The following is a 24706-nucleotide window of genomic DNA, read 5'->3' on the forward strand; positions in this document are numbered from 1 at the left end:
AACCCCAGAGAAGGAAAATCAACTGTGCTTCTCTTCCCGTGGTCATTTCCCCTCCCATTCCAAGATTCCTTACTTTAAACTCACCGATTCCTTCACGGTCAGAGAAGCCCTGTATTCTCTTTGGATAGACAGCTGATGGAGGATGTTCCGAGATTTCTTTCATCCGTGCGCACATTCAGGTCTCTTCATTCCTGAAAGGCGTCATTGCTGGGTACAGCTTAGTTTGACAGCACCTTTCTTCCAGCCAGGGACCTTGGGCTAGCTCCTTCTGGCCTCTGATTTTCTACAAGACACCCCGCTTTCATTTGACTTGTTCCCTTCTCTTGCCGTTTGAAGATGTTTTTCTTGTCTTCACTTTAGGAATTTGTCTGTGTTTGTCTTAGCAGGTTTCTTTGTGTTTCCTCAGATTTTTCTCTGTTCTGTGAGTTTATAAAAAAAAAATCAATATCTTTCTTTGGTCCATATCCCTTTGAGAATGATGATAACGCTGATAATTATAACTATTATTATTATTATTATTATTATTATTATTATTATTATTATTATCTTTTCCAGGATTCCTGGGACACTGGTGTTGACCTTTTATTATAAACCAATAGATTCCCCAAGGCTTTGCTTTGTTTAGTTTTTTTGTTTGTTTTTCACTCCTATTGGATGGTTTCTATGGCCCTGCCTTCCAGCTCACTGATTTCTTTCTGTCCCCTCTGTTCTGCTGTTGAGTTCAGCGATTAGAATGCCTATTCACTGCCGTCATTTTTGCCCATTCAGGAATTCCTGCTCAAGTTTTTGTGACATGTTTCTTTGCCGAGACATCCGGGCAGGTTTGTACTTGATCATTCCTATGGTTACTGCCTAAGTGGTTCTAGCATGCCTGTCAGCTCAGTCCTGCCTTTCCTTGTCCTTTCTTTATTTTATCTGACATCCTCCTGGCTTATTGAAACGTTTACATTTCCTATGTTGTCAAACTCTGAATCTCATTTCAACCTTTCTTAGGATATCCTTTGACACAGTCCCAGGAAAAGCAGGTTCTCTGCTTTCTGACGTCAGCTGCCAAGAGTATTCTGTGTCTCCTGCTCTGCCTCCATGGACTAGAGGTTGGGATTCTCATGACATCCAGGTAGGTTGGGAAGGATAGGAAGGACTGCTTCCCACGGGGCCTGGTTTCTCTAAGTACCCTTTGATGCCATCTGTGATGAGGAAGGGAGGGCCCCTCACCTAGGAGTGGAAGTTCAGGGTCTTCCGTCTCCACAGAAGGTCTTGTGGCTGCAGAGCAAGGGTGAACATCCTGTAGTCCCACTTGCGTCCTCTGGCGCCCACCCAGGGAAGGCACAGGGTAGCGCTGCAGACTGAAGGTGAGTGTCCAAGATTTCCAAACAGGGTGGGGCTACTGTTTATTTGTAAGATTTGCAAGCTTCAACTCTAAGTCTCAAAAACCTCCTCTGGCTGTTCAGGTAGAGAGAAAGCAGGCTTTTATTGAGATTCTCTCTCTCTCTCTCTCTCTCTCTCTCTCTCTCTCTCTCTCTCTCTGTGTGTGTGTGTGTGTGTGTGTGTGTGTGTGTGTGTGTGTGTGTGTGTGTGTGTGGTCTGTGCTCGTGGGCCATTTGGGGTTGCTGGTTTTTAAGCCCTGAGTATGGAATTTATGATACAAAGAGCAAGACCAGAGTACACATCACAATGCTTTCAAGGTTATGAGCCAATCTGTCCTCTTTCAAATCCCTTTCCCCCTCCTCCCTTCCCCCCTTCTTTCTCTGTAATATATAATGTTTTGGGTGTTCACTGTACTTAGCAGGAGAAATGGGAAATGCGTGTCTATCCCAACTTGCTGGATTCCTCTCAGACCACTCTGTACACACACGCTCACTGCGTAAGCAAGCCATATTTGATAGGAGGGGACATCTCTGTACCCATTTCTTTATTCCCTGCGTGAGTTGGGAACAATGCTAGACCTCGTTGGCTGAGCAGGTTGGACTTCAATTGATTCTCGAGGGAACACTTGGTGGAGAGAAAAATAGGGGTGTGTAGGGACTTGCAGAAAGTTCTGGGCCAAGCAGCAAGGGGACTGCCTCGGTTTACCCATCAAAGTTACCCAGTCCTCTAGGAAACTCTTAGTTAGCCCTGACCAAGCTTGGTCCTGCTGCCCATGGTCCGTTAACTCTCAAGACCTATTCGGGAGAACATATACTTCTCTCTAACAGGGACTCTGGCTTCCTGCAGCTATTTTCCTGGTAAGGTTCAGGTGACCACCTTTCTTCCTTAGAGACATAGTTCAGGCGGGGTTCAAACTTTTCACAGTAGCATACCTCAACTGAACTGTCTACTGCATGGTGCCCTGGGAATGCACCTTGTTCTTTGGGAGGTCTCGTATGGAAGGCAGGCTGGGACACAGATCCAGAGCACGTTGCATGGAGATGTTGTTCTATAGCCTGAGGTTAAAGGACAAGGTGAGAGTCCAGAGTGGCATTCTAGAAAAGGCGCATATTGGAAAAAAGTGAGCAGACGGAGAGTTGCCAAGATCTAGACCCAATTAGGGGAGACATTTTAAAGGAAAAAAGACTAGGGGGTCTTAGGCACTGCTGCTTATACCTGCTTCCCTTAAAGGGCTTCTCAGGAAGGCCTTGCTGAAGGGGACCATCGTCTCTTCTTTCCAGGGTCGTGCTCTAGAGCAATAAACAACCAGCGAGAGCTTTTGACTTTGTACTGGGGTCGGGGTGGAGGCTCATAATACGGTTGATTGCAAGATCGCTTCTAAGAGGCATGACAAAATCAGGGACACAGAAACATATGCAGAGAGCCACACCCAGACCCAAACAGTCACACACAGCCCAACCCGGACACACACACACACACACACACACACACACACACACACTCACTCAGAGCTGTAGACAACTCTACCCTATGGTGACATTCAGTCCAGAGCAGCACACACATAGCAGTGGGGAACAGAAGCACACATGAAGACAGGCCCTCCCTCCAGACACACATGTGCACCCCCAAGTAGCCACATATGGAGGAAACCTGCTTTGCCCAGGCTTCCAGGAGGCTCAGCAGGAGGCGAACTGCACATCTGACTTGCCTTGTGTCGTTAGACACTCAGTGTAATTAAACGTTACATTGACTAACCCAGCACGGCTCAGCGAGACGCAGGAGCTGCAGGGGCCGATGGGCTCCTATTCAATCCCGTGCTCTTCTGTTCCAGATCCCGCCACTCCCTCTGTGAAGATTGTGTGGGGCGGTGTAGAGGAGGAGAGACCCTTGACCACGGGGGTGGTCAAGAACAGAGACATCCCCAGAACTACCCTTTCTATCAGTCATTCGAGGAGCGGGGTCCCCAGGTAGAACGGCATAAGAGGGTGGGCAGTGGTCCAGGAGACACCTGGCTCTCCTTGATCTCACAACTGTGTCTCACTCTCGTCCAACCGAAGCCCCCAAACTGGACCTCAGAACCCAGAAAGTTCCAGGACACTGCCGAGTGGGCCCTTGCTATCTCTGCCAAGAAGAAAAGACAAGAGATTTTCCATCTTTCCATCTTCCTCGTTTATCTGCTTTCGGCATCCCGGAGACTGACGAGAGTAGGCTTCTGCCTCTGTGAACCAGGCATGTCCCGGGTTAAGGTAGGGAGGGGTTGGTGCTGACCAAACCTCACAGGGTCTGGAAAGAAGAGCCCTTCCAACAGTGCCTACTTTACAGCCACTAGTCGTTCCCTGGCCCAGAATCCTAGGGCAATGTGGACTCAGCAGCCCAAGGGGATTTTCTGAAGCCTGAGCCACCAGGGTGTAGACTGTGTTTCCTGTTCCTCTCATTCCCTCATTGTGGATAGGATGGGAAGTAGCTCTGCCTTTCTGTGGTGGCGAAGGTAAGCTGGGCAAACACGGGGCCCAGGCTCTGATAGGTTCAGGTGAGCTGGGCAAATACAGGGCCCAGGCTCTGATAGGCTCAGGTGAGCTGGGCAAACACAGGGCCCAGGCTCTGATAGGCTCAGGTGAGCTGGGCAAACACAGGGCCCAGGCTCTGATAGGCTCAGGTGAGCTGGGCAAACACAGGGCCCAGGCTCTGATAGGCTCAGGTGAGCTGGGCAAACACAGGGCCCAGGCTCTGATAGGCTCAGGTGAGCTGGGCAAACACAGGGCCCAGGCTCTGATAGGCTCAGGTGAGCTGGGCAAACACAGGACCCAGGCTCTGATAGGCTCAGGTGAGCTGGGCAAACACAGGGCCCAGGCTCTGATAGGCTCAGGTGAGCTGGGCAAACACAGGGCCCAGGCTCTGATAGGTTCAGGTGAGCTGGGCAAACACAGGGCCCAGGCTCTGATAGGCTCAGGTGAGCTGGGCAAACACAGGGCCCAGGCTCTGATAGGTTCAGGTGAGCTGGGCAAACACAGGGCCCAGGCTCTGATAGGCTCAGGTGAGCTGGGCAAACACAGGCTCTGATAGACTCAGGTGAGCTGGCAAACACAGGCTCTGATAGACTCAGGTGAGCTGGGCAAACACAGGCTCTGATAGGTTCAGGTTCTGTGAACTGCAGTCATTCAGTCTTTGATAGGCTCAGGTGAGCTGGACAAACACAGGCTCTGATAGGCTCAGGTTCTGTGTGCTGCAGTCCTTCAGTTTCTGCCTCAGCTATCCTTACCCTCAGCCTGCTTCAGGGAGCATCAATTATAGCTTACAATTACAGTCTGTCAAGGCATGCAGGAAAATGCAGGTCCCCTGAACGGCCCAGGGTCACTTTTCAGTGGCCAGCTTTATTGAGCTGTTTTTGAAGTGAGCTCCAGGCCTCAAATGTAAGTTCGAGGTGGAGTTACCCAATCTCCAGGGAGGCAGCCTGGCTTCTACCTGGCTACCTGAAAGAGAGTGGTTGGGACAGAACCCTTACTCCAAACACTGGGCAGATGTCTGGCTCTGGAAAAGGGAGAGCCCAGGCCAGAGCCGGGTTTACTTTGTATAGACACCCACAAGGCGCACGCAGAACTCCATGGTTGCTGATGTCAGCAGTCCTGTCAGATCCTAGAGTCCTTGCTTATTCAAGTCAAGCACACTTGCGCCGTGGAGACCAGTGTACTCTGACCTCATGACATTAAGCCGTGCCTCCTGGACCAGTGAGTGAATTGCATGTGTGCCATATGCAGGAGACTGGCCAAAGACATGCCACCATCTCTCATCCCGTTGTATTCTGTCACCTTTCTCTTAGGAGGACCACAGAAGCCACATTGTTCCCACAAAACCCCATCTGGCAGACTCCCAGGCCACTGCTGCCTGCAGTTTCTTGGGAAACATTTGTAGAGGCTGGGCTGTGAGGATGGTTGTAGACAGGCTCTTCTAAGAAGAAACTATGACTTTTGGAGGATGTTTTAAACATGGAGCTCGTCCTCACTGCTCTTCATCCCCCAGAACCTACAGCTATGCAGAGCCAGCTTGTGAATATTCAGGACCCTGTAGACATTCTTCTGCATCGTTCCCCACTCCTCATTTTGTGCTGAGTCTTAAGTGAAATGGATCTTTTAAAAATTTGGAGAAAGAAATCTGTCTTTTGTTCCCCCCACACCCTAGGGGCTCCTCAGAAGAGGTGGGGCCCTGCCCTGTTTGAGGGGCATGTCTCAGAACCAATCACTGCCTGGCACAGCTCCCTGGACACTGGGCTTGGGCTCCATGCCATACGACCAGATGGCTGTGATTGCTGGCAACCTGAGACCCTGCAGGAGAGTCGTGTATGGGTGTTTACAGCGTCCTGGGCCCACCGAGAGCATCAAAATGGCAGGCTGAGTGGTGGCCAGTCAGAGCACATTCCTGAAAAAGAAGAAATGCCTGCCCTGGCAGAGAAGGGGGAGCCCCCAGCCCAGGTCCAGATCCCAACATCCAGCACCAGGCACGAGGTCACATGTAGGGAAAGCAATCTAGCAATTTAAGGGTGCCACCCATCTGTGTCTCCATCATGGCCTCTGCTTTGGGGGAACAGGCTCTCAAGGATTTAGACCTCTCTGAGCTGATCTGCAAGAGAACCCTGCATTTCCTCATCGCTTCATTTGGGGCACAGATTTGAACACTCAGGGTTTAGTACGAACACACAAACTACTTTGTTCACTCTGATGAAATAATTTAAAAAGAAGAAGAGTAAGATTTAAGCCCTCTCGACCACTTCTGGTCAACCCCTCCGCCCCCAATCAGCTCACGTCCAGTGTGTGTGGCTGAGCACATGGGAAGGGTTCTGTCCATTCTCTAAAATGATCTATGGCTCTGCAGGCTCAAGGGACACCCGCCCCCCCTCCTCCTCTGATGCTTCATCATCTTTCCAGTTATTCTGAAGACCACTGAAGGCAAGGCTCTGGTGGCCTTTCTCTCCCAAGATGCCGGCCACATTGTGGGTGCTTGTCACATGCATCACACAGTCAGTGTGGAAATGATGCTTCCTCAAGGCTCTCATAAACATGCCAGAGACAGTCCGCAGAGAAGACTGAGCCTGACAACCTGACCTATTCCTCTGCTGCTTAGAGCTCCTAGAGGCTGTCATCCCCACGCCTCAGACCTCGTACGCAGCTCTTTACGTTCCACGGCTTGCACTCCTCCCTTTTCTTTTTCCCTTTTTATTTAATGAGCACCTACTATATTCCATGCTCCATCCATGGGCCAACAGCGTGACGATCGCTAAAATGTGCAAGTTCTATCTCGCATGGGTAGCCTGTTAGTGGAATGAGCTAGAGACAAAGAGCAAGGGACCAGATGCGTGTATTCTATGTTAGGGGGAGGTAAGGGCCTTGATTATCAATGGGAGACAAGGTGAGGGGAGAGATCATGGCAACATCTGGTCAGAGACTTGAATGAAATTTAGGGTAGGCAAAAGTTGGGCCCAGTTCTTTCTCCCAGCCCCCTGCGCTCAGAAATAAGACTCAGACCCAAAATACATTTACAAATACCTCAGCCATACAGCTAGTTTCTACACTGACTAGATCATAACTAAAATAACCTAGTTATTTTAGCCAATATACCGTCACATGGCTGGGTTACCTGTGCTCAAGTACCATGTGTCTATCTCCTCATACCTTCCTGGAGAATCTCCCATTTTATTCTATCCCAGAATTCTTTCTCCTTTTGGATGTCCCATCTTCCATTTCCTGCCTAAGCCATAGACCTTAGGCCTCTTAATTAACAGACACTGCATCCATACAGTACACAAGATATTCTGTCTACAAGGACAGACTGTGTGGCCACCCAGAAGAATATCCTATGGGGATGCTACAGCAGGTGCAAAGGCCCTGAGTGGGAAAAGGTAGCCTTTCTGCCGCAACAAACCAAGGTGGCTGATTCTCATGGCACCCGTAATGAGGGAGAACTAGGCGCAGTGTGTTAAGGACAATACCAGCCTTTCAGTCCTGGTGGGGAAGGTGACTGGCGGACTAAGCTGATCTGCCCCAGGAAGCAGAGAGCAGAGTGGAGCGCACACTCAAATCTTTATTTTTTTTTTTTTGAAAGTGAGACCTTCCTGTTTTATGTTTTAAAATGTAGCATGGTTTCCCAACAAGTTGGAAGGTATTTTTAAAGCTCTTTTTACAATTCTGCTTTGGGCGCACAAAAGTCAACGACAGATCAAACCCAGCTGCAAACAAAGTCAGGGAGCTTTGGAATCAGTTTTCCTTGCGGTCCCTGATGACCCAGATCTTGACTGATGGGTTCCACTTCCAGCCACAGCCAGATAGCCCTTTGCAGCCCCAAAGTGAAGTCTAGTGGGATCTGAGAAGCCCTTGGATCTGGGGTCCTCGAAAGGTAGGGCAGATACCTGCCTCCTAGAGGGCCCCGAGCCTGTCTGGTCAGAACTGAGGTTGTTGGTGTGGAAATAGCATCTGTTCCACACTTTCAGGCCTCAGACACGTGGTCCCACCTAGACCCTGCCCCAAGCCAGTTCTCTGCTTTGCCTGCCCTACCTTAGGCCAGTGGAAGCAGGCTGCCATCCTGCCTGTGGCTAGGAGAATGGTCAACCTTGTGTTCCAGCTTTCTTAGGGACACTGATGCTGAATGGGACCTCGACGATCCCTTGTCTCCCATGGAAGCCCCACTTGCTCTGGCAGACCTCGGAAGGCAGGCTGGAGTTGCTCTTCTCTGTCTCTTAGCAGCTTTGTTAGGAATGATTTTCACATTGACGCACTCAGCCCCCCCCCCCACCTCTACTCAAGCCCTCTACCGAGAGCCCCCATTTGTACTAATGGAAGTCCTGTGGCCTAGACAGGGCTCCCTGCTGGAAAGAGGCCTCAGGCTGCCCACCTGCAAACATGACCTTTTCCTGTGTAAGAGACAAGATTTCAAAATCAATCAGGCCTGCATATCTGACCATGCCAGAGAAGAGGCTACATGTCCTATGACAGAGGGCTCAATAAAAGTCCTAGGGGCGAGCCTACCCAGGAGGCCAGTCTTGCCCCATGCACTGCTCCCTTGCTTCTTCAAAGACATACATCCACTGTGAAGATTGCAACAGTTCCCCAAAGGGCAACTTTCTTTCTGGAACCCTACCTGCCCTTCAGATTCCCCTCTGTGTGACAGATCCAGTGGTCTTCTGACCCTGGGGCTCCAAGTTGACACTGGGTGGCCACAATCTTGGCACACAGATACATCTGCCCCACCATCATTCCGGAAGAATCCTTTCCTGCCCTCTACCTCACTTTAAATCATTCTTCCTCGCAACTCACATGCATTCTTAAAGCCTTGCCTGCCATGTGCTGTTCAAGTCACTCTGCATACAGACTTCGTTTTCCTTTGGGCCTCTGTGGCATCTATGGCTTAGGCAACACTTACTGTCACTAAGGCTCTGGTACAGCTAGAACTGTCTCTGTTTTGCCAAGTGTCCTTAGAACTGAGAAGGAATCAAGTCCTTGACAGTGTAGACTGGCTTAGCCCGCACTGTCAGGCCATGCGGTTCTGCCGATGATCAGTTCTAGAGAATCTCCTGTGTCATACAAGGTCCCCTGGTCACCAAGAAGGATCAGAATGAACACAGACTATCCAGAGTGGTGCCTGAACCCTGACATGCTCATCATGTAGATGGTAAAAGTGCCATATGTCCCCTCTTCTGCCAACCCATCTTCACTAATGACGTCTGTGGCTTTTCTCCTGCCTGCTACACGAGAACTCAGACGAGTGGTCAGAGACTCATCCCAACGATGTTCTTGAAGGTGGGAAAGGCAGGAGGGACCTGGTTAGGAAGTAGGCCCCTGGCTTCACATACTTGAGTCTGTATCTGCCCTCTCCTCTTCCTGTGTTCCATCTGCTCTGTTTCCTGTCCATGCACACAGGGCCAGATAACCACGGACAGAACCCTCTAGGATCCAGAGCTGAAATAAACCTCTCCTCCCTTAAGTTGATTTTGTAGTGATGCGGAAAGTAACTAAACAGACCCCACTGGGGCTACATCTCCTATTGCTGCTTCCTACCCCCATGGACTGCCAACACCCCTCAGCCTTGCTCTGTTCCGTCGCAGGGCAGGTCCTTTTGGGGATTTGCTGTCCTCTGTGAACTGGTGTTGTATGTCCATCTGAACCACCCGCCGAGGCTGGGTGGGTGACCAGTGAGGGTTCCTGCAGCAACTCCTTGTACAATGAACTAGGGATGGAGTGGGTTCCTGAAGAAAGGATTCCAAGCAGAGCCTTTATGGGCCGTCAACACACAGTGGGCCTCTTGTCCTAGGTTAGAGTTTCCTTCATCAGTGGTCCCAGCTATTCCCACCTCACACCACATTCTCTGTCGTTCCTTGAGGTCTAGAGGGACTTTCATATCCTGAATCCTTCTGACAAGGATCAGGGTGGAGGTGCTCAGTAAACGTCCACCGTCATCAAGTGACCAATCACTGCTCCCCGTTCAGCTCCAGCTCTCTAGAAGCTAGGGTCTTTGGGGTCCACTGAAAAACCAGGACAGCAGGGGAAGGCCAGAACAGGATCCCACAAAGCCAGTCACTCTGTGTGTCTAGGAAGCCTCCTCCTAGCTTCTTTAGACTTTGTTGTCGGCTTGGGGATTTAGCTCAGTGGTAGAGGGTTCGGTCCCCACTCCGAAAAAAAAAAAAAAGAATAAAAAAAAAATGTTTATATAGACTTTGTTGTCTCCACTTCTTGACCAGGAACCTCACGGGATGACTCCGTCTGGTCTTTACTACAGCGCCACCTACTGGGTCTCCAGAGGCATTCCCTACAAGATGGCCCTGGAGTGAACCCACAAGTAGTATGTCTTCCTGTCCTCAAGCGTCACCTGTCACCCATAGAGCTCCGTGTGCTCCACCCTGTGACCCCGACCCACAATTCTTTCTCAATACCTTCCCATTGTGGTCCTTTCTCAGTCTCGGCTCCGCCCTAGGACTCATGCTTGTCCGTGAGTCAGGCGTTGGGTCTGTCACTGCGCGTTGGTGCCTCTCACAGCTCTGCCATCTTCAAGCACATCTGCTTCAGGTTCCTGCCCCATAGATCAGACAGGGGAGGGGCCACCTGTGCCTACATCAGAGGGGACAGTGCTATGTGTCCTGTCACTAATGGCAAACAAACAGATTCCTAGTGCAGGGCTTACCAGAACTTGAGGACCCCTTACTAAAGCTCTCACTTCCCTGCGCTCAACAGACCTGTCCTATATATACATTACCTGGTGTCTGAGTTAGGGTTTTTACTACTGTGAACAGACACTATGACCAAGGCAAGTCTTTTTTTTTTTTTTTTTAAGATTTATTTATTTATTATATATAAGTACACTGTAGCTGTCTTCAGATACACCAGAAGAGGGCATCGGATCTCTTTACAGATGGTTGTGAGCCACCATGTGGTTGCTGGGAATTGAACTCATGACCTCTGGAAGAGCAGTCGGGTGCTCTTAACCGCTGAGCCGTCTCTCCAGCCCTGACCAAGGCAAGTCTTATAAGGACAACATTTAACTGGGGCTTACAGGTTCAGAGGTTCAGTCCTTAATCATCAAGGTCATGGCAGCATCCAGGCAGGCATGGTTCTGGCTGAGCTGAGCGTTCTGAATCTTCATCTGAAGGCTGCTAGCAGAATGCTGGCCCCCAGGCAGCTAGGATGAGGGTGTTAAAGCCCACACCCATAGTGACACACCTACTCCAACAGGGCCACGCCTACTCCTACAGGGTCATACCTTCTAAAAGTGTCATTCCCTGGGCCGAGCATATACAAGCCATCACACCTGGTATTAGAAAAATCTCTGAGAAGCCTACTGTGATATTTCATTTTTACTTTGAGCTATACAAAGTTGCCAGCGTTTGGCTATTTCTGGTCCACAAGAAAGACAATTTCACGTGGCTATACATGACTGATTTCTGATGAAGTAGTCCCTGTCGTATTCTGTCTGGTCCCTAGTTGCTTTTACCTATATGTATATTCATGGTTATGTTCTGCTAAGGGGTTCAGTTAAGGCTCATGAGGCAAGGGACAGGCTATGCAGTCAGGTACAGAGGGCCAAGAGCCTGATGTCCATGCCTCAGGACCGATACTTCTTGTCTATACCTTTAAAAGGACTTTAAAATCCTTCTTACTTTTATGAAAGACTGGTTTTGCACATCCCCGACTCTCCGTCCTGTTGTATAAATAACTTACCTTCTTGTCACAAAGAACTTAAGGGTGTCCAGGGTTGGGGGAGAAGAGGTAAACTGACTCTAGGTTCCGTTAATGAAAGCCATGAAATCCAGAGTAAAGGGGGGCCAGGAGACCTATGAAGGTAGTGGTCAAGGAAGGCCTCTGTGATGGTGACATTTAAACCGCCATGTCCCTGCAGTCCTAACCCAGCCCTAATTTGACTTTTTAAAGTCTTGTACTTTTGAGTCATGCTGACCTCTTGGTCTTTCACTCAGCCCTAGGGTCCAGGAGGAGCTGTCACAGTGAACACGTATCTTTTTAGCTTAGACCCAAGTCCCTGGGCAACGAAGCCTCCTTTCCCCTTCGGGTTCCCAAGCTCATTCCTGGATTTCTTCACTCTCTCCTTTCCTTCCCTTTATCTACTCCTCCTCCTTCTCCATTGCCCCTCCTCCCACTTCTATCCTCTAACTTCTGGTTCCTCTCACCTCCTTTCCCCTCCCCTTCCCCTTCTTCCACCTTCCCAACCTTCCACACCCACCTTTGCCCCGATGTTTTATTTTATAAAGAAATTTACTATGGGAATGTTGATTTTTCTAGACCTTTTTGAGATTGACTGTTGGTTGTGTGGTGAGCTTTCTAGATGTCTGCTCTGGGGACCAAATTCTCCTATGGGAAGCAGCATAGGCTTGGGGGGTGGGTGGGGCAGACAGCATCCCTTTAGAGGCCACCGGCCACTGTTGAGAGTCGGAGGGTGTCTATCAATCAGCCTTCTATGCTGGACGAGGAGAGTGCCAGGGCTGGCAGGGGCTTGGATGAAAAGGGGGGAAGCCAGAGGTTAAAGGCCATTGACATAGAGACCCAGATTCCTGAGGCTTCTACAGAGCTGGGCTATTTGCTCCAGAGCTCAGGAGCATTGGGGACCTGGGATGAATTCAGATTCCAGCTTCACAAGAGAAAACTTGACTCACAGATCTTGCTGAAGGGTACTGAATCCATAGTCTACCTAATCGGTGGGCTTCAGGGCCTGCATTGACAAACCTGCCGGTCCCAGGCTCCCAGGGTAGGACTCTCATCCTGAAGGCAGGGCTCCACTGGATCACAAGGACTGGGAGGGTTAGTCAGGTGGTCACTGTGCATGGGCACCCCTCTCAAGACTCCATGAGTTGTAGGTTTGGTGAAGGGAGTCTTGCTGATCCTCACCCCAACCCCCTTCTTCTTCTCTCTGTATGACCTTGTTTCTCATTCTCTGCTCCATGGGCTCATGGCCTCCAGCTCTCAGACCCCCCTATCACTCTCATTGTTCTCCCAGGGCCATCAAGCCCAGAGTCTTCTGAGAGACCTAGCTAACCTTTATGACCTTCACATGGTCCCATCCAACAGTTGTGACCAGCACCAAAGACTGCCCATGCCCTCACCAGGACAGCTGCCTGGGAGGCATCAGTATCGTGTACACACTATAGGCGAAGCCTAAATGAGAGCCCAGTCCACATGAGTGTGGCTTCTGTGTTAGTGAGCTTTAAGCCCAGTCTACCTGGCACTGAAGAAGCCTGACACAGTCCTAAGCCATTGGCCTCAACCCCTATCCCACCTGTGCTCCTCAGTTCTCCCTGGCTTGCTCAAGGTGCCTGGCCAGAGAGCTGCTGCAGCTGTGTGGCGTCTAGTCTGAGGTAAAGCAAGTCCTCATGAGTAGGTTGTCCTCAAAGATGAGGTGCTTTCAGAACCAGTGTATCCCTCCAGCCCTCTATGAGGAAGGATCATGGCTGTTCTGAGAAACATCTTTAAGCATTGGCTATCAGCCATCAGGACCTGCTGCCTTCCCACCTCTGCCCCAAGGCAGTTTCAAGGAGTGTTATCAGGTAAACCCCAGCAGCACACTTACTTAAGAAAGTGCAGCGCTGGGGGCCTGTCACGTCCTCTGAACCCCAGGGAACTCAGAACATGGAAGACCAGACACGTTCACAGTTGTGTGGCAGGGACCGAAAGCCCCTCTGTCTTCATGTGCAGAGGCAGGAAGATAGACAGTGTGAGAATGCCCGCCATCCGCAGGCCTTGAAAGGATTCCAAGTTTCTGAGTTTAAAGGGAAAGTTTAAAGTTTCAAGTTGGAAAACTTAATGGGTGTCCGACGTCTGTGCGCTGTCCTCCAGCCCCTCGGCCCTGGCAGGGGAGGACATGAAAGATACCCACCAAGGAAAAAAGAGCCATGTGCCCAGGACCTGCTGTGGATGGCCCCACCCTCGCCCATGTTAGAAGCCCCCGTGGAAGCCTCCAGGTAAATCCCTACTTCCTTTATCCCAAGCCTCTTTTTTTTTTTTTTTTTTTGAGGGTTTGCTGCACTTTTGATCTTAACAAGTTTTTTTCCCTTTTCTTTTCTTTTCTCTTTTTTTCTTTTCTTTTCTTTCTTTCTTTTTTTTTTTTTTTTTTTTTGTTATCTTTGCCAGGTCTTTTACAATGCGACGTCCTTTTATTTTAAGCACGGTGGCTTTCAAGCCTCATCTCATCTGTGATGGTTTCATGTTTGCTGGGGTCTGGAAGGTTTGGAACCAGCCCCTGGGTGGGCCAGCTTCCATCCGCACCCTGCCTTGCTGCTTGGAAAGCGTTGGGGCCTGGGAGCAGAGTGGAACCATGGCTTGCTCTTTAGTCCCATCAGGCTGGATGCATTCCCCACTCTCCACCGTATGGGATGCTACCTTGGGGTGGAAAGCCTGCCTCTTACATTCTGGCCTCAAGCTACACGACTCTGTATGTCTCAGTTGTCCCATCTGTTTAAGGGGAGAGTGTCCGTACTATGAGACAGTAGTAACAAGCACGTAGTGGGTACTTATTGACAGTATAATAGCACTATATGAAAACAGTGCCATGCCTTCATGACTATGTCCTGACACTGTAACAACTCTGTCATGGTCATAAACACTGAATGACTACGAAATCCATAAAACTATAAGTAATCCAGGAAACACTTAGGAAACAAGCAGAGAGTTACTAACTAACCCCTGGGTCTTGCTCCTAGGTGCTGACTCTTTATCTCTGCAGCAGCTCTATCGTCTGCTGGCCATACAGCCTGCCCCTGTGGGTAACTCCTCCAACACCTGGGCATTTTTGACAGCTTGTTTGGAGGCTGTAGCCAGAGAGCACAGCTACCCACGTACGTTTGATGGAAGATGAGTTCTTCTGTTCAGGGAAGGTTGCTTTCTTCAACGTCACACACGACTTCCACAGACATGCCCGTAGAGTGGTGAGGGAGAACGGTGACATCCACCCAGCTGAACTAGATCAGCCAAACCAACAGCGCCGGGACAGATTTCACAGACAGATAGATCACTCTGACATCTATGTTACCATTTCTGGGTGGTTGCTAATGCTGTACGTGCCCTCACCCTCCTGTTGAATGACTCCCCCATCCTTCCAGGCTTAGCTCACCGCCATCTACTCTGGAGCACTTTTCCCTTACCAACCTCCCCACCACCCCCAACCCTTTCATGCTTGCTGCATTTGGGACAGGAGAACACTTGGGTACTGAGTAAATAATTTGGTATGGTCTGTATGGAATTCTTCAGTCCTTGGTACACACACACACACACACACACACACACACACACACGCACGCACACACACACACACATGCACACACTGCTCATTGAGTGGCAGCCTATTTAGAGTGCACTGCTCACCATTGAGAGGCAAATATTGAGTGACTGCTGCACGCAGGACTGGGCTGAGGAGATCTCAGAGGAAACTGAGGGTCATTTCTCCTGGTTGAGGTCTGCCAACAAGTAGGTCTATAGGCAGACTGATGGTATCTTGCCACAGGGAGGTGCAAAATTGGGCCTGAAGTTCCCAGGCCAGACGGAGTCTCTGTTTCCATTGATTCTGTAGGACACCGCATGGGGCTACACATGCTTGAAGCCATTAAATAACCCAGAAGCACAATGGCCCTCCCACTTGAGAGCTGTGCTAGGTTGGGTTGCCCCTCAACTGTCAATGAGGGTGCAGAGGGTATCTGGAAGAGAATGGGGGACAAGAGATTCGAAGAAGGACGCCAAGACAAGCGTCTGATCAAGGCGACAATTTTATTTTTTTCCCAAGGCTGAATTTATACCATAACAGGGGTAACAGAGGGAGGGGGGGAAGTAGGAAACATTTACGCAGGCCAAGGACACAGTACTCGTGTGGTTAGCTGATGTCAACAGGATGTTGGTTTTTCAGAAAGGTTACAGGTTTGTGATATCATTAGTCAGCAGGATGTTGGTTTCTCAGAAAGGTCATCACATTGGGCATCTTGACGTCAGATGTATTTCTCAGCAAGGTCACAGCTTTATCATATCATTATTCATCCTGACCACCAGATTCGTATTAGTCTTCTGCAGCTGGCTGGGGATTTTCTGTGAACCCAGTCATTCTTAACTCTAACCGTAATATCAACATCAATAATGGAGGGTTTCAAGGGCATCGCTCCCAACACTCAACTTTGCCAATCTCTAAAAACTACCTTGATATTAGGGGAGATAAACTCTATCTAGAGGCAGAACAACTGACCCAGGGCTAATCAGGAGGATCGTGTGATGGGCACAAGGATGCACACGTCGCTAAAGAGAGGCCAATCAGACCTAACCGCTGCTGGCCCCAGACCTCTGCTCCACTGGCCATGGCGTGGGGTGGGTAGAAGCAGGTTGCTGGCAGGAATCCATGTGAAGATATTGTTTACAATGTTAAGGGGAAGAAGGGTGAGAGGTTCCCTGTGCAAGTTGCTATCCTGTACCAGCCCTCTTTATCACTGAGGTTTGAGTCACACAGTGCACAAATTCCTTATTCATACACAATCTCCCTCCCTTTCTGCACCCCTCTCTCTACCTTACCCTCCCCCCACTACTCTCTCCCTCACTGTCTTGCATACCTTTTTTTAAAAAAGCCTTTTGTAACTGGGATTTTTTTGTTTGTTTGTTTCAATGTAAACATACCACCATTTGCCAGAATTCAAGGCTCTGGAAGCAAGACAGCAGGCGCCAAGTGTCCAGATCCCTTTCGCAATGGAATTCCAAACCGCCATCTTGGGTCGATGCCTTTCTTTTGGCTTTGCCTGTTCCAGAGAGGGGAACCATCTCCCTTGCTTGAGCTGAGACAGAGATAGCTCAAAGTCAGGAAGCCCAGGCCTTCCCTTTTTTTCCAGGTGTTGGGGGAAACTTCTACAGTTTCCTCAGTTTTTCTCTCAGTATTTTTTTTCCTTCAGATTTGTCTTTCTAATTAGGTTTTGCTCAGGCAAATATATTAGGATTAGTTGGTAATCCTTGAGCTCACTGAAAGTGAGGGTGGGATGGCCCAGAAGCAGGCTGGGACTCAGGAGGAGGTGTTTACTGGAGAAAAGCCTCCAAGCAGCAGCATGGAGGATGGCGAGACGTGCCTGCACATTAAGTGGGTTTCGGATGCGTCATCTGTTCACGTTTCAACTACAGTTACGAATTATTAATAGTTATAGGTTGAAATATGAAATGTCTGCCGCAGCTCCTGTGTTGTTGAACACACTGACAGTACTATCTTTGGAAATACTAGAGATGTTAGGAGCTAGGAACGAGCCCTAAAGGAAGTAGATCACCAGGGGAAGGTCCTTGACACTATCTTGTCCCTGCTCCGTTCCTCTCTTTCCAGGCCACTATGGGCTGAAGAAGCTCCCCAGACTCATTCTGATGTTCTGCCCAGGCCCGTGGATACCTCTGAGACTCTGAGTCAAAACAACACACACACACACACACACACACACACACACACACACACACACTCTTTTTTTTTTTGGTTTTGATTTTTAAAGACAGGGTTTCTTCTCTGTGTAGCCCTTGCTGTCCTGGAACTCACTCTGTAGACCACACTGGCCTTGAACTCACAGAGATCCTCCTGCCTCTGCCTCCCCAGGTGCTGGGTTTAAAGGCGTGAGCTCCCCCCCCCCAGAAAAATAAACCCCTTTAAAAGTTATTTGTGTCACCTATTTTGCTCACTACTGTGCAAAGACAATTAATACATTAATTTGTGCTCAGTGTCAAGGTATAGAAGAAAGCGAAGCATTTGTCTGCATGGGTCTGATAGGACTGCGGTGCCCAGACTTCGGGGCATGGGCAGGGAAGGCTGACCCTGTCTTACCCAGTCTGGCAGGTGAAAGAGGCTTGCTACAGTTGCATCTTGACTTTGCCCAAAGCCCTGTTTGTTGAAGGCTTGGTGTCCAGCCCACAGTGTTACTGAAGGTAGTGGGAGCCTCACAGAAGTGGAACATAATGAAAAGGAAGTTGCACCATCAGAAGTATGTCCTTGACAATTCTGGGATTCTGGGCCCCTCCTTTGTCTCTCTTTACCTATTTGGCTGTCATGAGGTAAATAGGCTTTGTGTCCTGTCTGCCAGGGGCTCAAACAACAAGGCCAAATGACTGTGGTCTAAAATTTTTGAATCTGTGAGCTAGAATTAACCTTCCCACCTTTATTGGATGACTTGTTTTGGGCATTTGTCACAGAACCAGAAATCCAACTAACGCATGGCTCTTCTGCCTGAGTTTGGCTACCCCACCAAGGCAGCACAGGAGTGGGGTGGGAGCATCTTTAAAGCTCCCCTCATATACTTCTGTGCTTTAGCTGATGATCTTTTTTTTTTTTCCCTTTTCTTTTCTTTTCTTTTTTTCCGGGGCTGGGGATAGGCAAGTGCTCTACCACTGAGCTAAATCCCCAACCCCTTAGCTGATGATCTTTAAGGAGTGGAACCAAAGGGTGCATCAGTCAACCTCCTCCTTCCCCAGCTACCTAGAGAAAGAGCAAACAAGTTCATTACTCGAAGTTTACCCTCCTGTGGTCCTGTCCAGCCAGGAATCACTATGCAAAGTTCTGTCCTGTATGCAGGAAGGGAATAAATGTCAGTTCTCCTCCCTGGGGTGAGGGTCTCTCTAGCTCCAGGGAAAAGTGTTTCAGCTTAGGGAGTAAGACAATGTGGAGGGATGTTTGAAACAGCCTTAAATTTCCAGAGATATGACGTCCTTAATCGTGGCAGTGCACACAGCTGACATTGGCCACTGAAACAATGGTTCTTCTCGGATCAGCTGACCCACTGCTGTGTGGAAAGGCTGCCATCAAGAGAAAAGCATCCTGGAGCTCACAAAAGGGCTCCTCTTTTAGCCTCATGCACTCCATACACTGCTGAGGAGCTCACACATGTGGAGGGGAGATTCTCTTTCTGCTCAGCTGTTTGCCACCATTACTATTACCTGGGGACCAGGAGTCTCCCCCACAGCTGAGCAGTGTGGGGAGGCAGGATAACAAAGGGCGTTCAGACCTTTGTAAGGTGGAAGGGGGATTTTGAATGTGGAGGGCTCCTGCGGACAGCATCAAGATACCTCTTTTCCATACTACCTCCGCCATCACCCATAGATGGCTGTTAAAGGCCCAGTTCCCTCTGGAAGATCATCTGCCTTGACATGGAAGCCTAGGCCAGTCACAGTGGGTCAGGAGCAGGGTGCTTGCGGTCCAGCCCACCTTCCCAGAGAGTTTAGATCTCTTAGAAAATGTACGTGATTAGTTCATTGCGAGTGTAGATGGCTCTGCAAGCAAACACATCCTTCACCTGATGCCGGCGAGGCCATTAGCAGGTTGTGGGCTGCACATAGGCAAGAGGCCGGGTGGTAAGAGCATCTCCTGGCAACGCTCCCTGAGGATTCTGCCCTTCAGAAGACTTAGTCTTGGCCTGGAGCAGGACAGAGGCCATCATGGTGACAAGGGGCCAAAGGAGGGGACCTCTGTCTCCTGTCAAGTCAACAGCTGGAATGGAGCTCTGCCTGTCTGTGCACTGGAACTTTAGGGCAACACTGGTCCCCAGAAGCTGGTACCTGCCAGAAAGTACTGGTTTCACTGGAATTGGACCTGGCAACAGCTCCAAGAATGTTGCTCTCTCTCTCTCTCTCTCTCTCTCTCTCTCTCTCTCTCTCTCTCTCTCTCTCTATCTCTATCTTTATATCTATCTATCTATCTATCTATCTATTATCTGTCTATCTTTCTATCTATCTTTGTATCTATCTATTATCTATCTATCTTTCTATCTATCTATCTTTCTATCTATCTATCTATCTATTATCTATCTATCTTTCTATCTATCTTTCTATCTATCTATTATCTATCTATCTATCTTTCTATCTGTCTTTGTATCTATCTGACTATCTATCTATCTATCTATCTATCTATCTATCTATCTATCTATCTATCTCTTGGTTTCACTGAATATTACAGTTCCCCTGAGTCCCCCTTACAATGTCACCTAATTGTTTGGGGGCTCGACCACGCTTGTCTTGTATAACCTTGTAAACATACCTCTCAGATGCCAAGTGGCATGTGGAGACCTTTCCACTCACCTCAGTACTTCAGATAGCCCCCCTCACCCCCTCTTCTGAATAGTCCCTGGAGGCTGGAGCCATCTCCAGTGGCCCATTGTGGGCTCTCAGAACTTCCCCTGGGTCCCACAGCTGCTCAGGCACCCACCCTGCTGGCTGCACACCTGGGTGGCTTTCAGCTTTGGTTCCTCTTCCCTCCCTTGCTCCCGGTGTTTGAATACTTGTTTATCTTGCCCCATGCTAAGCCTTTATGTTTAGCTAAATTCTATCTTCTGGACGGAGGCTCTCTGTTCCAGGGGCTTCTCAGCTCAGCAAGCTGGAGGGCCACGTGTGTCTTGTTCCCCCTTTCTGTCCTAACATGTGCCTTGTTTTCTTTAGGACACAGGAGTAGGTCAAGCTGTCTCTCTAGTCCTAGACTGCTGAACGACGAGCTTCTCTGGGTAGCACTGGTGGACAGCTGCACCAGCATCTTCATTTGTTCTGCTTCTTCATGGTCTATCCCTCTTTTTATCTTCCGTTATCCTCATGTGGTCCTGGGAAAGGAGAGGACCATTGCCCCAGCATGACTTCCCCTTCTCTTTCATTGTCTAAAACCCCTCTTTAAGCCATCACTGTTGGTGTCATGGACAGTCCAGCCTCAGGGAGGAAGGAAGGTGATGAACCACACAAGTCCCTCTGTTCTCAGGCTTCATCTCCTGAAGCTAAATTGCCCCACACTTGGTCACTTAGAAAATAAAACTTAATTTTGTCACTATCTCGCAGGGCATAAATTAAAAGTCAAGGTGTTATTAGGGCTGCCCCCAGACCCCCAGGCTCTAGGGGACAGTCTAGCTTCTGATGACTGCAATAGTCCCCTAGCTTGTAGCCATGAGCCCCTCTTCTCAGTCTCTGAGGCTCCGTGGATACCCCCTTTGTTTTCTGAATAAAGCAGGCACATATGGGTATCCAAACAGAAGGAAGAAACGGTCACAAGGTAGGCTATTAGCACTGTAGTCTGAGAAGACACTTGTCACTGGATTAAGCTCCCCCTCCCCACATTGAGTAATCCACAGTGGCTTCCACTTCTCAAGATCCTTAATTTAATCTACAATGAGCAACCAATTTTTCAAGCCAGGCAGTATTCACTGAACCCAGGGGTTAGAGAGTAAACATATCATCTTGAGGTTCACCATGCAACCCAGGCCACTGTTCCTTACCTCTGTCAGCATCAGAGATGTCGGTGATGCAGACTGTTCTCCACTGTCAAACGACAAAATCCTTGAGTGTAATTATAGGGTGGGGGCTGCAGTGGCTTTGAAAGGTGATACTGTGCACCCTGGCAGCGTCAGACGAGCCTGGAGAAATAAGAAAAGTTGGGTCTGCTCCTGGGTTTACTCTCTCGGGTTCATTTTCCTACCCTCCCCATTTGGTCTTGACTACCTGGATTTTTGTGTGTGTGTGTTTGACTGCAGAATTCTCTCATTGTGCCTTGCCCGACATCTGAGAGCAGCAAGTGGCCTGCCTGGCATTGAAAAGGAAAAAGTTTCTGCAAGACCCACCTGGGGCTCTGAGCCTTGAAGTTGCTGTGGGTCTGGGGCTTGTGAAGGGAAGCTGAGACGGGGGAGGGCTGGATGAAGGTAAGGGCAGTCCCTTGAAGGCCAGAGAGGGTGGCCCGAGAGACAGGTTCCTGGACCGTGACATGGAATGGCACAGGTGTGAGGACAGGTGAGTTTCACACCAGGGGCACTTGTAGGCGCCAGCAGGAAAACACCCCACCCCTCGTGGCTGCCTTTCCTAAGCCCCCAGGCCTGAAAGCTGGAGCCCCAGGGAGAATGAAAGGGTCTAGGCAAAAAGGCTCCAAGGCAGTTCAAAGACACAGAGAGACTGAGGATGAAGTTTCTAGCCACATCCAAGGGGAGGGCTTTCATCTTCCAGCCTTTGAATCAGGAACCAAGGTGGGCAAAGTTACTACCAGGTTAAAGTTTAAATGGTGCAGAATGGGGAGACGGGAAGATGAAACACTGGCTGGCCGGCCAGGGGAACAAAGCCGGAGACCATCCTGGGCACCTGGCTGTAGGGCAAGCATTGCAGAGTCCCAGGCAGGAGGGGCCTCACGCCATCATTGTTCCACTGAAGAATGAAAGTAATTGAAAGGAAAGGTGAACCAGGGAGTGGCTCAGGCCTGAAACGTTAGGAGATGATTTAAAGGGAGCAGGCTCATCAAGCAGCTTCTCTTATGGAAATGCCTCATTGAAGGGCCGGGTAGGGAGGAGGGACCGAGCATTCTTTGACTAAAAGCTGCCGTCTCCCCACCCTCCAAAGCCCGGTCAAATACAGACCAAAATACCATTTGAAATCAGGTCATTTTGTAGACTTTGGTCCTCTGACTGCCCAGGCTGGGACCTCCTCCGTGACTTTGGGGGTTGGGGAGCCTGGAGTTCAGGAGGAAGAGGTGCTAGACACCCACAGAGTTTTCCACTCTGTGACTAGGTTCCCTGTTTGCCCGGGAAGCCCAGCCATCCCGTCCTCCTTGGTTCTGCATGGCACCTTTGTGTCCAAATTGCCTCTAGTCAGTGCTGCTTGACTGATTGCCATCTGTGACTTCTGGGGTCTCGAAGGCACAAATCGGTGAGTTAGTATCCTGTCTCTAGGTGCACATTATTAATCGTAAGTTTCCTGTCCCCAGGAAAGCCTGGGCTCACCCCCATGCTGTGTTATGGTCCGTTTGACTATCATCAGGCAACAGTAATACAGACCGGTAAGAGATATACTAGAGGAAGAATGAGGTGTCTGTAGGTAACTCCTGGGAACTTCTGCTTCCACCCGAGATGGAATGACATGGTCCAGATTGAAACAAAAAAGCTGGTGAGATGTACAGGACGGTGCACTGGGGGCTGGAGAGACGGCTCAGCAGTTAAGAACCCAGGCTGCTCTTCCAGAGGACCTGGGTTTGACTCCTGGCACTCACTCACATGCTGGCTCACAACCATCTATAACTCCAATTCCAGGGGATACCAAGCTCTCTTCTGGCCTCCTGAGATTCCAGGCATGTGTGAGGTACACAGACATGCATGTGGGCCAAACGCCCGTACATAAGAAATAATAAAATTATTAGAGCAAAGGTTTCTTTTCAACGTTGATATAGAAATGAAGGGCTATGTTCCTTGAGAGACGAGAGTCAAATGAAGCAAGTCCTTTGTCTGCCTCAGTTTTCTGCCTCGAGGTTGCCAGGGAGCTGGACGGTCAGAGCACTGTGCAGGGGCGGAGTGAGGAGCTGGGCTGCCAGAGCTCTGGGCACAGGCATAGTTTGAAGAGGCACTGTCAAAGTATGATGCAGCGGTGGATGAGAGCCCTGAGCACAGGGGTAGAGTGAGGAGCAGTAGATGAGCCCCTGAACGGAAGGTTAGACAAGCTAAGAGACCTTGCTGTGCTCAGAGAGAGCGCAGGTGGCCCTGCGTGTTTCACCACAACACCGATGAGCCTATTCATGGGAGGAGGCTACCCGAGGCCAAGGAATGAACACCAAATACAGAGAGGAGGATCTGAAGGCACAGATGCTGCCTGTTCTGAGCAGCTGGAGGGGAAGACCTAGGAATTCACAGGACGATGGGCAGAGTGTTCGGCAAGGCTGAAATGGTTTGGGTCTTTAGGTATCCCCATGTGGTAAAGGCTTGGCCCCTGAGGAGGCAGTTTACTGTGTGCTACCCACCACAACATTCATTGTAGACCCAGCTAACCAGGAACTGTGGTCTCCCAAATTGAGACAAAGTGAACCTTTTCACTTTGTAAATTGATCATCTTTTATTTGTTTCAGTAATGGGAAAGCTGCCGGGCACAGGGGTCTTGTCTCAGAAGTAGGTGGGGAGGAGCCCTAGGCTGATCTCTCTCTCTCTCTCTCTCTCTCTCTCTCTCTCTCTCTCTCTCTCTCTCTCTTTCCTTCCACTTAATGAAAGGATAAAACTGGTTCTAAGTACTTTAGCTGCAGCAAACCTTAAGAATGTGTACACACACACACACACACACAGCACCTAGAAGAAGGTTAAAATTCAAGTTGGTGTAATTACTTGGTATGCAAAGAGGCAGGAAAATAATTCCATCAAAACTGACACAGCATGGATACAGATGTTTGTGTCAGCAGACAAGGACATCACGTAGTTCTAATGACTGTATCCCATGTTTAAAAAGTTAAGTCAAGGCCCGGAAGACACACTAGGCACAGATGAAGATATTTCAAGTGGAGACTGCAAGTTTGAAGTAGAAACGTAGATTAGAGCTAGCGGGTGATTCTGTTCTGCAGAGTGAGAGAAGGGTTGACTTGCAGGCATAGTGCTAGAAGCTAGCCCTAAGTGAAGGAGCAGAACCAGAACGAGAAGCAAGGCTGTGAGAGCACACAGGGAAGCTGCAGGGAGTCTCAGCCTCTCCACAGCTGCTCTAGGCTTCTCCAGGGCGGGTCAGGAAGAAACAGTGAACAAGATTTTCTCCAATGTAATGAGAATATGAACTCACACACCCAAGAGCTCAGTGACCCTTCAAGGACAAGAAAACAATAGATGGTGTCTTTCAAATACTCAAAGGCTTTTCAGCCCATGGTTTACAGGTAGGATTTTTTTTTGAGATAGGGTCTCTTTGTGTAGCCACGCTGTCCTGGAATTTGGTCTGTAGACCAGGGTGGCCTTGAACTCACAGAGATCTGCCTGTCTCTGCCTTCCAAGCGCTGGGATTAAAGGTGTGCTCTACCACTACCCAGTAGGAAATTTTTTTAAAATAATACTATTTAGACGGAACATGTACAGAACCTTCAACCCAAAATGTGTCCTGCCTACAAGATGGGCGGG

The 24706-nt window shown here is 49.4% G+C and overlaps 1 protein-coding gene across 3 annotated transcripts; it reads left to right on the forward strand.

The window, feature by feature from the left end:
- Positions 1-717: 717 nt before the first annotated feature.
- Positions 718-5506, forward strand: LOC120098541 (uncharacterized). Of its 3 annotated transcripts, XR_015643573.1 has the most exons (6): positions 718-821; positions 994-1117; positions 1252-1352; positions 3200-3335; positions 3426-3597; positions 5186-5506. XR_015643573.1 is itself a non-coding variant. In XM_087595344.1 (5 exons), the coding sequence occupies exons 1-5, from the start codon at positions 794-796 to the stop codon at positions 5315-5317; spliced, it is 609 nt and encodes a 202-aa protein (XP_087451470.1). In that variant the 5' UTR covers positions 744-793; the 3' UTR covers positions 5318-5506. The 3 variants fall into 3 exon arrangements, 1 of the variants encoding a protein (XP_087451470.1); XR_015643574.1 differs by lacking the exon at positions 1252-1352; XM_087595344.1 differs by lacking the exon at positions 1252-1352 and having other exon boundaries at positions 744-821; positions 3426-3614.
- The last annotated feature ends 19200 nt before the right edge of the window (positions 5507-24706 follow it).

The sequence above is a fragment of the Rattus norvegicus genome, chromosome 19, assembly GCF_021556685.1.
Source record: "Rattus norvegicus strain SHRSP/BbbUtx chromosome 19, alternate assembly SHRSP_T2T, whole genome shotgun sequence".
In the NCBI taxonomy this organism is placed as follows: domain Eukaryota; kingdom Metazoa; phylum Chordata; class Mammalia; order Rodentia; family Muridae; genus Rattus; species Rattus norvegicus.